This window comes from Lithobates pipiens, unplaced genomic scaffold, assembly GCF_037356315.1.
Source record: "Lithobates pipiens isolate NorthernLeopardFrog02 unplaced genomic scaffold, aLitPip1_a1.2 Scaffold_24, whole genome shotgun sequence".
Taxonomy (NCBI): Eukaryota; Metazoa; Chordata; class Amphibia; order Anura; family Ranidae; genus Lithobates; species Lithobates pipiens.
In genome coordinates this window covers 15,037,344-15,053,484 of record NW_027507786.1, presented here as the reverse complement: position 1 = coordinate 15,053,484, position 16,141 = coordinate 15,037,344, and the positions used below count along the sequence as shown (strand labels likewise).

The 16,141-nt window shown below is 45.9% G+C and overlaps 1 protein-coding gene across 1 annotated transcript in view; it reads left to right on the top strand.

Annotated features, from left to right (window-relative positions):
- The window catches only part of LOC143929675 (vomeronasal type-2 receptor 26-like), a 56,732-nt gene that overhangs the window by 16,332 nt on the left and 24,259 nt on the right, over window positions 1-16,141 (top strand). The window contains exon 2 of the mRNA XM_077453618.1: window positions 14,207-15,022. Within this exon, the coding sequence (XP_077309744.1) occupies window positions 14,207-15,022 (816 nt within the window). The remainder of the gene's footprint in view (window positions 1-14,206; window positions 15,023-16,141) is intronic.

The window sequence follows — 16,141 nt, the reverse complement described above, 5'->3', positions numbered from 1 at the left end:
ACAGATAGCGGAGGAGTCCGGCGAGAAGACCCCCGAAGACGGAAGACCCCCGGAGCTGTGCAATAAAATATTTTTTCCCCTGTGTTGTGTTTTTTTTTTTGTACTTTATTTCACAGGTGAATGGGTAGGGGTACATTGTACCCCATACTCATTCACATAGGGTGGGGGGCCGGTATCCGGGGGCCCCCTTCTTAAAGGGGGCTCCCGGATTCCGATAAGCCCCCCGCCCGCAGACCCCGACAACCAACGGCCAGGGTTGTCGGGAAGAGGCCCTTGTCCTCATCAACATGGGGACAAGGTGCTTTGGGGTGGGGGGGCCGCGCGGCCCCCCCTTCCCCAAGGCACCCCCCATGTTGAGGGCACGCGGCCTGGTACGGCTCAGGAGGGGGGGCGCGCTCGCTCGCCCCCCTTTCCTGGCCGGCCGGGTAGCGTGCTCGGACAAGGGTCTGGTGTGGACTTTGGGGGAACCCCCACGCCGATTTTTTTCGGCGTTGGGGTTCCCCTTTAAGCCCATTCCAGGCGGCGGAGCCCGCGACGTCTCCTTCGCGGGCCCCGCCTACCTGTACACGCGCTCGAAATGGGCGGATTTGCCTCCTCCTTACGTGGGCGAGTCCGTTCATTTCAAAAGTTGAGCCAACTGTTTGGCAAACAGTTCGCTGAAACAGTCCGCTCGTGTGTGGGCAAGTCCGCTCATGCAAATTTTGAGCGGACTGTTTGCCGAAACTGTTTGCCGAACAAGGTTGGGCGAACAGTCCGCGCGTGTGTACGCGGCCTTATTGGAAAAAAAGATAAAAAAAACACATTTGAGTAGATGCAACAAGCGCTTATTTAACCACTTAACAACCGACCCATAGCCGAATGACGGCCACAGGGCGGTTGTTTAACTCTGGGAGGCCATCATATGACGTCCTCCCAGAATTCCACTCTCGCACGCCCCCTGGGGTGCGCACTCGAGAGCATCTGTGACCGCCGGGTCTTCTGCATCACGGATCACGGTAAACGGCCGCTCATCACGACCGTTTACCACGTGATCTCTCCGTCAAATGACGGAGTGATCACTTGTAAACAAACCGGCGTCATATTATGACGCCGGTTCCTCCCTCCCCCTCTCTGTACCGATCGGTACAGCGGAGGGGGAAGAGATCAGTGTCAGCAGCGCTGTGGGCTGCATCTGCAGTGCCCACATCGCTGCTCACCGAAATGTAACCCCTCAATTCCCTGCCATTACTCTGCAATACCCTGCCATTACTCTGCAGTACCAGCAAATACTCTGCAATACCCCCCAATGCTCTGCAGTACCAGCAAATACTCTGCAACACCCACAAATACTCTGCAACACCCGCAAATACTCTGCAACACCAGCTAATACTCTGCAAAACCCGCAAATACTCTGCAACACCCGCAAATACTCTGCAACACCAGCCAATACTCTGCAACACCAGCCAATACTCTGCAAAACCCACAAATACTCAGCAACACCCGACAATACTCTGCAATACCCAAAAATACTCTGCAACACCAGCCAATACTCTGCAACACCCGCAAATACTCTGCAACACCAGCCAATACTCTGCAACACCCGCAAATACTCTGCAACACCAGCCAATACTCTGCAACACCAGCCAATACTCTGCAAAACCCACAAATACTCTGCAACACCCGACATTACTCTGCAATACCCAAAAATACTCTGCAACACCAGCCAATACTCTGCAACACCAGCCAATACTCTGCAACACCAGCCAATACTCTGCAAAACCCACAAATACTCTGCAACACCCGACATTACTCTGCAATACCCAAAAATACTCTGCAACACCAGCCAATACTCTGCAACACCCGCAAATACTCTGCAACACCAGCCAATACTCTGCAACACCCGCAAATACTCTGCAACACCAGCCAATACTCTGCAACACCAGCCAATACTCTGCAAAACCCACAAATACTCTGCAACACCCGACATTACTCTGCAATACCCAAAAATACTCTGCAACACCAGCCAATACTCTGCAACACCAGCCAATACTCTGCAAAACCCACAAATACTCTGCAACACCCGACATTACTCTGCAATACCCAAAAATACTCTGCAACACCAGCCAATACTCTGCAACACCCGCAAATACTCTGCAACACCAGCCAATACTCTGCAACACCCGCAAATACTCTGCAACATTCGACAATACTCTGCAACACCCGCAAATACTCTGCAACACCCAACAATACTCTGCAACACCTGCAAATACTCTGCAATACCAGTCAACACTCTGCAACACCCGCCAATACTCTGCAATACCAGCCAATACTCTGCAACACCCGCCAATACTCTGCAGTACCCGCCAATACTCTGCAGTACCCGCCAATACTCTGCAGTACAATTACAGCCAATACTCTGCAATACCCTGTCAATACTCTGCAATACCCTGCCATAAATTGCCATACCCGGAGATACCCAGCCATACCTGGAGATACCCAGCCATACTCGGAGATACCCAGCCATACTCGGAGATACCCTGCAATACCCAGCCATAGTCGGTGATTCCCTGCAATACCCAGCCATAGACACCCCCCCTCCCGCCGCCCTCCGGTGCTTCTACCGACTCGCCAATACGATCAAAGCCAGAATCTTTTTTTTTATTTTTATTTCAGGCTTCCCAGCTTAGAGGTGACATGCGGGGTCTTATTGACCCCATATCTCAGTGTAAAGAGGACCTGTCATGCCATATTCCTTTTACAAAGGATGTTTACATTCCTTGTAGTAGGAATAAAAGTGATCAAAAAATGTCAAACTAAAATAAATAAAGTAAAATGAACAATAATTTTATTTTTTTTTTAAAGCGCCCCTGTCCCCATGTGCTCGCATGCAGAAGCGAACGCATACATAAGTCCCGCCCACATATAAAAAAGGTGTTCAAACCACACATGTGAGGTATCGCTGCGAACGTTAGAGTGAGAGCAATAATTCTAGCCCTAGAACTCCTCTGTAACTCAAAACATATAACCAGTAAAAAAAAAAAAATATGTGTCACCTATGGGGATTTTTAAGTAGAGACGTTTGGCGCCATTCCACGAGCGTGTGCAATTTTGAAGAGTGACATGTTAGGTATCTATTTACTCGGCGTAACTTCATCTTTCACATTATGCAAAAATTGGGCTAACATTACTGTGTTTTCTTTTTTTTAAGCACAAAAAAAAGCATTTGAAAAATTGCTGCGCAAATACCATGCGAGATAAAAAGTTGCAACGGCCACCATTATATTCTCCAGGGTGTTTGCTAAAAAAACATATATAATGTTTTGGGATTCTATGTAATTTTCTAGCAAATAAATTATGATTTTTACATGTAGGAGAGAAATGTCAGAATTGTCCTGGGTGCTCCAGAACGCCTGATGGCGCTCCCTGCATGTTGGGCCTCTGTAAGTGGCCACACTGTGTAAAAGTCTCACACATGTGGTATCGCCGTACTCGGGAGTAATAGCAGAATGTGTTTTGGGGTGTAATTTGTGGTATGCATATGCTGTGTGTGAGAAATAAACTGATAATATGACAATTTTGTGAAAAAAAAAAGTAAAAAAAATCTTGATTTTGCAAAGAATTGTGGGAAAAAATGACAACTTCAAAAAACTCATCATGCCTCTTACTAAATACCTTGGAATGTCTTCTTTCCAAAAAGGGGTAATTTGGGGGGTATTTGTACTTTTCTGGCATGTTAGGGTCTCAAGAATTGAAATAGGCCGTCAGTACTTCAGGTGTGATCAATTTTCAGATATTGGCACCACAGCTTGTGGACTCTATAACTTTCACAAAGACCAAATAATATCCACCAATTTGTACTTATTTTTACCAAAGATATGTAGTGGTATAAATTTTGGCCAAAATTTATGAAGAAAAAATTACTAATCTGCTAAATTTTATAACAGAAACAAAGAAAAATTCATTTTTTTACAGAATTTTCGGTATTTTTTCTTTTAAAGCACAAAAAATAAAAAAACGAGCGGTGATTAAATACCACCAAAAGAAAGCTCTATTTGTGTTAAAAAAAGGACAAAAATATATAGGTCCAGTGTTGCATGACTGAGTAATTGTCATTCAAAATGTGAGAGCACCGAAAGCTGAAAATTGGTCTGGTTATTAAGGGTGTTTAAGTGCCCAGTGGTCAAGTAGTTAAAGTGGGGATGTTTCAACGCAGTAGTAGCTGTAGATTCAACCCGACGCGTTTCATCTGAGAAGACGTCATCTGGGGTGTCTATCTACCACCACAACTGTGTTTATATAGACAGATAAAAACTAAACTAAACAAAAGAGACAAACCTGCAGTTAATGAGCCAGATGATTATGTCTACTTCCTCGTTACTAAAAATGGCGGCGATGCGTGCCATTCAAGCCTCGAGCAGGAAAGGAGAGTGGTCAAACAGGAAGGAAAGCTGCTTGTGACACATGATTAACCAAACCTCACTGGCCTTAGCCATTCGTGACAAAAAACGCACTCCAGATCCGTTTCTGGTGCATTGGTGCATGAGCATTTTTATCACATTTTTGGTGCATTTTTAATGCTTTCCGGATGCATTTCAGGTGCTTTTTTTCTCCTGTTTTTTTTCACTGTACTGGGGTCTGATGCATTTTTTTAACCACTTTAAGACCGGGCCTCTTTTTTAGATGAGGTGTTTACAAGTTAAAAACATTTGTTTTTCCTAGAAAATTACTTAGAACCCCCAAACATTAGACATTTTTTTCTAACACCCTATAGAATAAAATGGTGGTCATTGCAATACTTTCTGTCACACCGTATTTGCGCACAGTCTTACAAGCGCACTTTTTTTGAAAAAATATACTTTTTTGAATTAAAAAATAAGACAGCAGTAAAGTTAGCCAAATTTTTTTTTATATTGTAAAAGATAATGTTAATGATAATGAGTAAATTGATACCCAACATGTCATGTTTAAAAACTGCGCCCGCTCGTGGAATGGCGACAAACTTTTACCCTTAATAATCTCCATAGGCGACATTTTAAAAATTCTTCAGGTTGCATGTTTTGAGCTACAGGTGAGGTCTAGAATTATTGTGACAGGCAGGGAGAAAGGAGAGATAAAAACAACAAAAAGGGGAGGGGGGGGGTGGGTGCCACCCAGGGTCGACTCGGCCTACGTAGGTAAACAGTAAATGCTCAATCGTTGTCTGGGACAGTGGCGGTTCTCACCTCCCGAATATAGTCTCGAGTACCAGTAAAATACCTCCAGGGCCTCCACTTATCGCTAGATGCTTCTTCGGTGTTGTGAAGGGTGGCAGTCAATTCTTCCATCCGGAGAATATGATTGACCTTGGAGTACCACAGCACCTTGGATGGGGGCTGGGGCTGCCTCCACAGTGCAGGCATGCAGGCCCGGGCGGCATTTAGGAGTTGCATCGTCAGGGTTTTTTTGTATTTTGGAACAGGCCGTTCGGTCAAATGTAGAAGGCATGCCGCTGGGTTGTCTACTATATCTACATTCGTGAGGGTCTTTATTATCCCGGTCACCTCCACCCAGAAGTTCCTCAAAGCCGGGCATGCCCAGAAAATGTGGCCCATGGTCCCCGTACCAGAGTTGCACCTCCAACAAATATCTGGAATTGATCTATTCATTTTATGTAGAAGGTATGGGACTCTATACCAGCGTGAGACTATCTTGTAACCCGATTCTTGATATTGATTTGCGATGGAGGCTTTATGTACTAAGGTCAGGATCTTCCCTATCTGTTGCGGGGTAAATGTGATGCCCAGGTCCTTTTCCCACTGATGGATAAATGGTGGGGTCGGTTCCTCCTCCTTATCACTCAAGAGGTTGTACATGAGGGAGAGGGTGTGTCGCACAGGTTCCCGTTTGTGACAGATAGATTCAAAGGGCGTCAGGTCTCTAGGAGTGTAGGGGCCCCTTTGTATGGCCATGAGAAAATTATGTAGTTGATAAGCGCTAAATAGGTCAAGCGGAGGGTCAGCAAGCTCGGCGACAGCTTGCGTGGTCGAGAGCCTTCCCGGGGGCCATACCTCTCCTAAACGCTGTTTCCCCAACACCGCCAATTGTCGCAGTTTCTTATTTGTAAGTCCCAGTGGGAAGTCTGCATTACCTATAACTGGAGTCATTGGGGAAGGCAGAGGGGCAATGCCTGTGCAGCGGAACAGCCTCCGCACAACAGCCAACGTAGCTCCCACCACCGAATGATCCCTGAGGTCTTTTGGTAGAGAGGACAGGAGGGAATAGACCCATCCTCAATCTCCATCTCCACCCATTGTTTATGTGGGCCATTACAGTGCCAGTCAACGATTCTCGCAAGCAGAGTCGCTCGATAATATTGCCTCAAGTCAGGAAGACCCAGACCCCCCCTGTCCTTCGGTCTGGTAAGCAATTGCAAACGGGCTCTGGGCGGTTTGCGCGCCCAAATAAAGTCTCGGAGCAACACCTGCAGTTGTCTGAAAAAAAGTGGGGGTAACCGAATTGGTAACGTCTGGAACAAGCATAGGGTCCGCGGTAGGGCCGTCATTTTAAATGCATTACAGCGCCCAAACCAGGTCAGGGTTAAAGCATGTCAGTTTCCCAGATCAGATTTCAGTCTATTCAAGAGAGGGACAAAATTAAGCACGTACAATTGTGCCAAGTCTGCTGTGATATCAACGCCCAAGTAACGTATCGATTTTTCCGCCCAGTAAAACGGAAATGCGGTGCGTAGGCCCCTGACTTCATCTTCCGGGACCATTATATTCAGTACAGCCGACTTGAAGCAATTGATTTTATAGTTTGATATGCTGCCGTAACACCGGAGAGCCGCTAGTATGTTAGGAAGCGAAATGTGAGGATTGGAGATGAAAAAAATTAGATCATCGGCGTACGCCGCAATTTTGTGGTGCGCCGAGGGTTTGGAAATGCCAGTGATATTTGGGTCAGTCCGAACGTGACACATAAGTGACTCTAATGTCAAAATGAAGACTAGGGGCGACAGAGGGCACCCCTGTCTCATCCCATTAGTAATGGGGAAAGAGTCCGAGCACCATTCATTCACCCGGACCGCTGCCGACGGTGTGGAGTAAAGCGACAATATCCAGCTCACCATGTTGGGACCGAGACCTATATGTTCCAGGGTGGCCTGCATAAAGTGCCAGGCCACCCTATCAAAGGCCTTCTCCGCGTCTGTTGACAGCATAAGCAAAGGCCTTCCCTGTACCCGCGCCGCGTGAATTAAATTGAGAACCCGGACCGAATTGTCTCTAGCTTCCCCTTGTGGGACGAACCCTACTTGGTCAAAATGGATTAAATTTGGTATATAAGGTATCAACCTGTTGGAGAGTATTTTCGCAAAGAGCTTTAAGTCAACATTGAGAAGCGCTATGGGGCGGTAATTCCCGCATTGGGATAAGTCTTTCCCCTCCTTAGGGATCAATGAAATAAACGCCCGCAGGGAGTCTGTCGGAATGGTCATGTTCCCTTTCAAATGATTGTAGGCCGTCACAAAATGCTGGGTCAAAGAGGCCATATAAGTCGTGTAATAGGTCAGGGTGAAGCCATCCGTCCCGGCGCCTTATGAGGTTTTGTCTGTGCCACCGCTGTCCGAAACTCGTTGGCCGAGATATCTGACTCCAACGAGGCATGGGCATCAGAGGGAAGAGTAGGCATGCCGGATGTACGGATGTATTCACCCACTGCAGCCAGTTTGGCACTGGTCGCCACCCCCGATTCTCCCTCCCGAAGATTGTAAAGCTTCTGGTAGTAGTCAGAGAATACTTGGGCAATGTCCTTAGAGGTATGAACTCTATTTCCCAGAGCGGTGGTCACATATGGAATAAATGTGTGCTGTCTCAGACCCCTCAAGGACCTCGCAAGCATGGCACTTGGCTTATTGGAGTACTCGAAGAAAGTGCGTTGTGCCCATGTCAGACTGCGGAGATTCTCAGGCATCTGACATGGAGGTGAGTGGAAGCTCGGCTCAACTACCCACCGCCTCATCCACCATCCCACCCCAGGGATCAGCTCCACCACCGCCCCTGCAAGCCTCACCAGGGTACAGTATCCTCACCAACCCCCCGGGGAGGATGGCCATCGCACATGCATTGGCAGCACTCCTTACCCCCATGATCGCAGCCTCGATGGAGAAGGCTGTTAATGCAGGCATGAAACAGATCAAAGCCCAACTGAATGAACACACCACTAGATTGAATGATGTGGAACATCGCTTATCAGAGGTAGAAGATGAACTTTACCAAGCACAGGCCATGGAACAGTCGCAGGACAAAACTAACCAATACATCATCCAAAAATTGGAAGATCTGGAAAATAGATCCAGACGGAGCAACTTGCAATTTGTAGGCATCCCTGAGTTGCTACCTTCCGCAGCCCTATCATAATTTTGCTCAAAACACTTACCAGAGGCCATGGGCCTCTCAGGCCTGTTCACAGTGAAATGTGCGCACCGCATGGGTTCCTTCAATACTGAATGCAAATATCCCCGCCCCATCATTGCCAAGTATCTCAACTATGCTGACAAATCTCTCATGCTTCAGAAGTTCCGGCAATCCCCATATCTTCAAATTGACAGGGTAAAAATCCTCATCTTCACCGACTACTCGATTGAAGTCTCTAAGAAGAGAAAAGCTTTCCAACCGATCTGCTCCGAACTATTCAAGCAACAAATAAAATTCATCTTGGCTTTCCCTGCAACCCTCCGCCTCAAATCACCTAAAGTGGATCAACTATCCTTCCAGGACCCCTCAGAAGCAGAATCTTTTGTCCACTCTCTTTGGGCAGACTCACTCCCCCATATGCCTTCCAAGTCTGCCTCTAGCCTCCGCTCTCTGGAACAGAGAAGCCCGTGTAAAGACTCTTCCAAGCGTTTCCTGTCTTCTGCACCGGATCACCGCAATCACAACTTGAAGACCTCTGGGCCACTCTAGGACTTCTTCTCCTCTATCACAGGTCGCATGGCATGTCTTTTTTTTGCACCCGTAGACTGAGATGTTCTGCCCTAATACAGGATACCTTATGCAGTCATCCAGAGCCCACCTCTGGTCACTGACCCCTGAACGGATCCCAAGGGTTCTGCGTTTTTTTTGTTCTTTTCTTCATTTATTTTAATTCATTTGTTCCTCAATTTTGCATGCTCTCACATGTTTTATACTCAAACTCGCTACCTCCAGGTAACGCAGCGTTGTAACCATGCCATGTCACCTTCTTTTATCGTGTATTGGTTTCCACCATGATTCCGCTGTGCAACATACCCGGCTCCTTACCCTGTACCCACTCCAGGTCTCTCTCATGCCTAGTCAGCATCCCTAGGGCGCTCAGGCACTTTGCTGTTTTCCTTCTTCATGCAAGGTCCTACATGGGGAGCCGCCTTGCACAGTGAACTCATGTGGAAAAAAGTGAAGTTCACTCTGCTGTCTGTTTTAGTTATTTGGTTTGCTTTGCCTTGTTTTTTCACCCCCCTTTCCTTCTGCCCTGTCCCCTTCTATACATCTTCATGTACTCTCCACTCAAGGGCTCGACGAATATACATCCCCTTTCTTCCCGTGCCAAAGCTGAGTCTCTCTTGTCTAACATATGTTTCCACAGCTACATGTCCTTTCTATGAACTCCCTTTTCTCAGTATTTTCTTAAGGTAGTCTCATGGAATGTGAAGGGTCTCCGTTCTCCTAACAAGAGAATGAAGATTCTTCACCACCTTAAAAGGCTAAAAACTGATAAAACTTTGCTACAGGAAACCCATCTTCCAGCTTCTGACTTTCATCGTATGCAGAAACTCTGGGTAGGGACGGTCCTGGGTGCAGAATCAGTTGGACGGAAAGCTGGTGTCCTCCTCCTGATTCATACAAACCTCCCGTGTACTGTGCTTTCTACACACACAGACGACCAAGGGTGCTTTATCTCAACCCGAGTTAAAATAGGCTCCAAAGAATTAGTGATTTCTAATATATACGCCCCCAACAGTCCGACTAAGACTTTCTACTGCCTACTCTCCTCCTGGCTCCTTACCACCTTCCCCATCTAGTTGGGGGAGACTTCAATGCCATCATGCATGCAACAGATGACAGGTCCTCACCGAAACACCAAGCACCGACACTTGTTACATCCGCTCCCACCCTATTCGCCTCCACTATGGACTTCCTGCATCTTACAGACCTCTGGCACCTATCGCATCCAGTAGATAGGGACTTCACCTTCTATTCCCCACAAGATCCTCACCAGGATCGACCATTTTTTGGGTCTGACAACCTTATCCATCTAGTCTTGGACTCAGAGGTTGGTGACCATGCCCCAATAACCCTCACTCTGGACCAGCTGGCCCTTCCCCCCACCCTAAACTCTGGAGCTTTCCCTCTTTCCTACACAACAATGCTGACTTCAGAAACTACATGGAACGCTCATGGGCAGAGTTCTCCTCAGCCAATGCCCCACATGCAGGGGATCTTAACCTCCCCTGGGATGCTGGCAAAGCATACCTGAGGGGTCGTATTATATCCTATACCATCACTTTAAAAAAAAATACCCTGTCTAAATTTAAACTGGCTAGTGTTAGACTACATGGAGCACAACGCTCCCTTGCCACCTCTGCCTCCCCTGCCAACAGAGAAGAATGGTCAGCGGCCAAATCTGTCTTTGATACCTGGGAAATCACCCAAAAAAACGCATAGACGCTACTATACATAAATTTGGAAACAAGGCCGGTAAACTCCTCTCCAGGCTCTGCAATGGCATGTCCCGTCCGACTCACATCACCTCACTGCGGGACCACTCAGGGACCATTCACTCCACCCCTCTTGACATAAACTAAACCATGTTGCAATACTACACGGCCCTTTATGCCCCCGACCCAATTGACGAAAAATTTGCCCATTCATTCCTTTTTAGAGAAAATTTAATTACCAAACATTTCACCCATCCAATTAGAGACCCTAAATGCCCCTATCACAGTTGACGAAATAGAATGCACCATCAGTAACCTCGATCCCTCTAAAGCTCCCGGCCCGGATGTATTCACAAGCGAATTCTACAAAACTCTCCCCCTAACATCACGGTACTCATACTTCACTCGGTTTACTCCGGCATCTGGGTAGTTGGCCCCATCTTCCGAGGGAAAACCAGGCTATCATTAAACTACTCTCTAAGAAGGGTAAAGACCCACTGGAACCGGGATCTTACAGGCTCATTTCCTTGCTCAACCTGGATGTTAAAATCCTGTCGAAGATAGTGGCTTCCAGGCTAGCTGTTATCCTTTCTGACCTCATACACCCTGCCCAATCCAGCTTTTTGAAAAAGCGCACAGCCACCCTCAACATCTGCAAGGTGTTACTGGCCCTCAACCAAGCCAAGCAAGATCCCATGGGAGACTACGCCATCATCACCCAAGATTCAGAAAAAGCCTTTTATAATGTAAGCTTCGATTGGCTATCACTTTCACTCTCCAAAATGGGATTTTCAGGCCCCTTCTGTCACCTCATTAACTCTATGTATGCATCACCCTCAGCTAGGCTATTTGCAGCGGGCCTCCTCTCAGAGGACTTCCGCCTCCGTAAAGGGACCAGACAGGGATGTCCTCTATCCCCCCCCCTTCTGTTTAACATACTGTAGCATTGGAACCCCTCTCTAGATTCCTAACCCAGATAGCTCCCCTGTGAGGTATCACAATAGGAAATACAGAACTACGCACCTCGCTCTTCGCGGATGACGTCCTCATCTTTACGTCCAATCCCCCAGATGACATCTTGACCATCAAAAGCATCTTTGATGACTTTAGACTATGCTCGGGCCTGCATATCAACTACTCCAAAAGCTAAATCCTCCCCGTTGGTAAACACACCTTACCCCACCGGACCCAACACTCCCTATTGTAAGATGCCCCATCCTACATCACCTATCTAAGGATAAAGATTGGGAAACTACCCTCCTCTCTCTATCATCTCAACTACCCTCCCCTCTTTACTAAACTTTTTCTAGAATTGTCAACTGGATGGATCTCCCCCTCTCACTCCTGGGAAGGTGCCACCTTGTCAAAATGATAAGCTTTGCTAGACTGCTTTATCCTTTACAAACCATACCTTTACTTTTAAAACACAAAGATGTCACATTTCTCAACTCTAAAATTTTGAAATTTCTCTGGCACGGCAAAAGACCTTGTATAGCTTTCAAGAAATTACACCTTCCTAGGAGTGATGGGGGCATCTACCACATATTAGATTGTATAACCTAGCATGCTTGTTAAGGACCAGCCTAGACTGGATAGCCCAACAATCTCGTCACTCCAATTACATCCTAGAGTCTGAAATGGCTCACCCCTACTCTTTGGTGGCCCTCCTACACTGCAGATGGAAAGTTGTTACCCCTCCACATTAACACAATCTCCTTCTGCAGGACATGGCTCTGGCCTGGAGGGAAATCAGGAAATCCTCAAACTTCTACCTTTCATCTCCTCTCATCTACCTATTCAAGGGAACCCTAGTTTTCTTCCCGGTCTCCACTACAAAACCTTCACGGAATGGCAGAAACGAGGCCTCTCCAATTTTTCCACCTTGTGTGATGTGAATACTGGAAAACCATTACCATTTTCAACCTTGTCAACATTATTCTCCAGGTCTCCATCTCACGCCTTTTACAACAATCAATGCATTAGCTTCCTTTACAGCACCTGCAAAGATGAATCTCTAAGATTTAAACCCAGCTTTCCAGACTGTTTACTGTAAAGTGGTCAGTACAAAGTTTCTGACATATACAAACCTCTCTTGCGAGACTCATCCCCTTTACTATTCTCTTCCTCCATTGCTAACTGGGGTCCAATACATCACATGTGTGGTTTGAAAACCTTTTCATATGCAGGCGCTACTCATGTATGCGTTCACTTCTGCACACAAGCTCGGCGGGACAGGGCGTGTTTTAAAAAATAAAAAATTAATTTTATATTTATTTTACCTTTTTATTTTTATTTTTTACACTGTTCTTTTTAAAAAGAAATGTGGGTCCCTTTATATAGGTGGAGGCCATCTTCCCCTCAGTTATCTCTATACCAAGCCAGGAAGAGGAAGCGATCAGCTCCGTCGGCGGGAGGGGTGGCCCTCTTCCTCTGACGATAAAAGAGATCTTGCAGCGAATCTGCCGCAGAGACCTCTTTTATAAGAAAGCGGACAGCCCGCTGAAGAAGAGAATACTGGGATTATGGTAGTTAGCTGCAGCAATAACAACGATAATCTTCTTCAAAATAGTGAGGTAAATTGATTAGTGGTTGAATAACAAACATGTTATACTTATCTTCTATATGTAGTTGGTTTTGCAACCTCTTCTCAGGGTCCCTCTTTGCTGCTCCTGGCCCCTCCCTCTTGTCGAGTGCCCCCAGAGTCAGCAGCTTCCTATGGGGGGCACTGGAGCCGAGTCACAGCTCCCTGTGTCCATTCAGACAAGGAGCCCTGGCCCGGCCCACCCCCTCTATACCCCGATTGACTTTGATTGACAGCCGCAGAGCCAATGGCACCACTGCTGTGTCTCAGCCAATTAGAAGGAGTATCCCGAATGGCTTGGACTTTCGTAGACATCGCTGGAGAGAGATGGGGTTTAGTTCGGGGGGTGCTGGGGGGGGGGGGGGCTGCTTCACACAGAAGGTTTTTTATCTTAATGCATAGAGTGCACCTTCTGTCTTTAAAACTCCTTTAATCTCAATCCAGTGATCTGCATGAGAGCAGGGGCTCTCTCTCTCCTCATTAGATAGAGAGTCAGCAGATGGAACCATTGGCTCTTGTTGCTGAGAATAAATACCTGTGAGGAGGGAACGGGGGGGGGGGGGCAAGGCCGAGCTGCACTCCGTGTGTCAATGGACTCACAGAGCAGGGTTTAGAGTGAGCAAACACGAGCACCCCCCACCTGTAATGGGGGAGGAGCGGTAAGAACCAGTCGGGGACCTTAGAAAAGGAAGATTGGGGCAAATCTGTGCAAAACCATTACACAGAGAAGGAAAGTATATCTCAGTTGTTATTTAAAAAAAGAAAATGTGAAGCTTTTGCAATCATTTTCTTAATGTATTTTCTAATCCTAGTCACCAATTTTCTTGATTGGTGATCAATGTACTGATTGGCATTCCAGTATGAAGGAGACAACATGACATTTTAGAAAGCCATGTCTACCTAAATCCTTTGAAGCTTAGACATCTCTTGTAAGTTTATTGTCTCAATGTTGAAACTCGTCTCCTTTATTTTAGGTCATTTATGGGGCATTAGATGAAAATCTCCACAGAGGATTGTTTCCCTCTCTTTACACTTCAGTTCATGAATTATATATGATTTATCATTATATATCAGAAGTTATCATACATTTTGGATGGACTTGGGTTGGAATAATAGCATCTGCGGATGAAAGTGGGGAGAGAGCATCGCTTCTGTTATTAAGAATTTTGTCAAAGTTTAACATTTGTGTGGCGTTTATAGCAAATCAGGGTGTCAGTGTATTAAAGGTTGAAAGGCATGTTGTGGAAAGTGTGTATAGCGCCATTGAAAAATCATCGGTAAAAGTGATCATACTCTGTGGAACATATCATGATTTAATATTTGAATCCTCACTGAGAAGATTACTCAGGGACATAACATTGATCCTTTCACCCAATTGGGCCTCAAGTATTTCTCTTATAGGAAAGTATCCGGAGATTTTGAATTGTAGTTTATCGTTGAGCTTTTGGTCCAAAGCCGATAAGAATTTCAAGAATTTTGTTGATGGTTTCCATCCAATGATCCGCCCAAAAGACAAGTTACTTGAAGACCTGTGGATGACAAAACTTTTCTGCTCGTCAGGAAACAAAGAAAAAGATTCTTTGTATGAAAATGTTTATCGTATTTCTCTTCACAATTGTACCGGTCAAGAACATTTACCGGACGTCGGAGATTACTCATCTGACAGGACTTCGGATCCTGTGTATCGCACGGTGGAATCCTTGGTAAATTGTCTGCATGTTCTGTACTCATCCCAGAATTACTCTTCTCCTAAAGGTCAGACAGATGATGAAGAAATATATGCACACAAGGTGAGCACAAATGTGGTCAAAAAAGGAGAGGCGTTTATTAGAATCCTTCAGTGGACATGTGTCAATGAGTCGTGATTTGTGAGAGGCGACCAACTTGTAGCTTATTTCTTGTAATATCAGGTACAGTGCCTTCAAAAAGTATTCACACCCTTTGAAATTCTCCACATTTTGTCAGGTTACAACCAAAAATGTAAATATATTTTATTGGGATTTTATGTGATAGACCAACACAAAGTGGCACATAATTGTGAAGTGGAAGGAAAATGATAAATGGTTTTCCACATTTTTTTACAAATAAATATGTGAAAAGTGTGGGGGGGCATTTGTATTCAGCCCCCTTTACTCTGATACCCCTAGCTAAAATTGAGTGGAACCAATTGCCTTCAGAAGTCACTTAATTAGTGAATAAAGTCCACCTGTGTGTAATTTAATCTCAGTATAAATACAGCTGTTTCATGAAGCCCTCAGAGGTTTGTTAGAGAACCTTCGTGAACAAACAGCATAATGAAGGGCAACGAACACAACAGACAAGTCAGGGATAAAGTTGTGGAGAAGTATAAAGCAGGGTTAGGTTATTAAAAAATATCCCAAGCTTTAAACATCTCACGGAACTCTGTTCAATCCAGCATCCGAAAATGGAAAGAGTATGGCACAACTGCAAACCTACCAAGACAAGGCCATCCACCTAAACTGACCGGCCGGGCAAGCTGAGCAATTATCAAAGAAGCAGCCAAGAGGTCCATAACTCTGGAGGAGCTGCAGAGATCCACAGCTAAGGGGGGAGAATCTGTCCACAGGAAAACTATTAGTTGTGCTCACCACAAATCTGCCCTTTGTGGAAGAGTAACAAGAAGAAAGACATTGGTGAAAGAAAGCCATAAATAACCTCAGTTTGTGAGAAGCCATGTGGGGGACACAGCAAAACATGTGGAAGAAGGTGATCTGGTCAGATGAGACCAACATTGAACTTTTTGGCCTAACATTTTGCCCCCCCCCCCCAGTTGTGTGGCAATAGCAAATAAATATCTGCTATTGTCACACTGATTCTCCTCCCGACCAATCAGGAAGCGGATCTTGAGACCTGTTTCCTGATTGGCTGGAAGGAGAAGCGATCCTGTT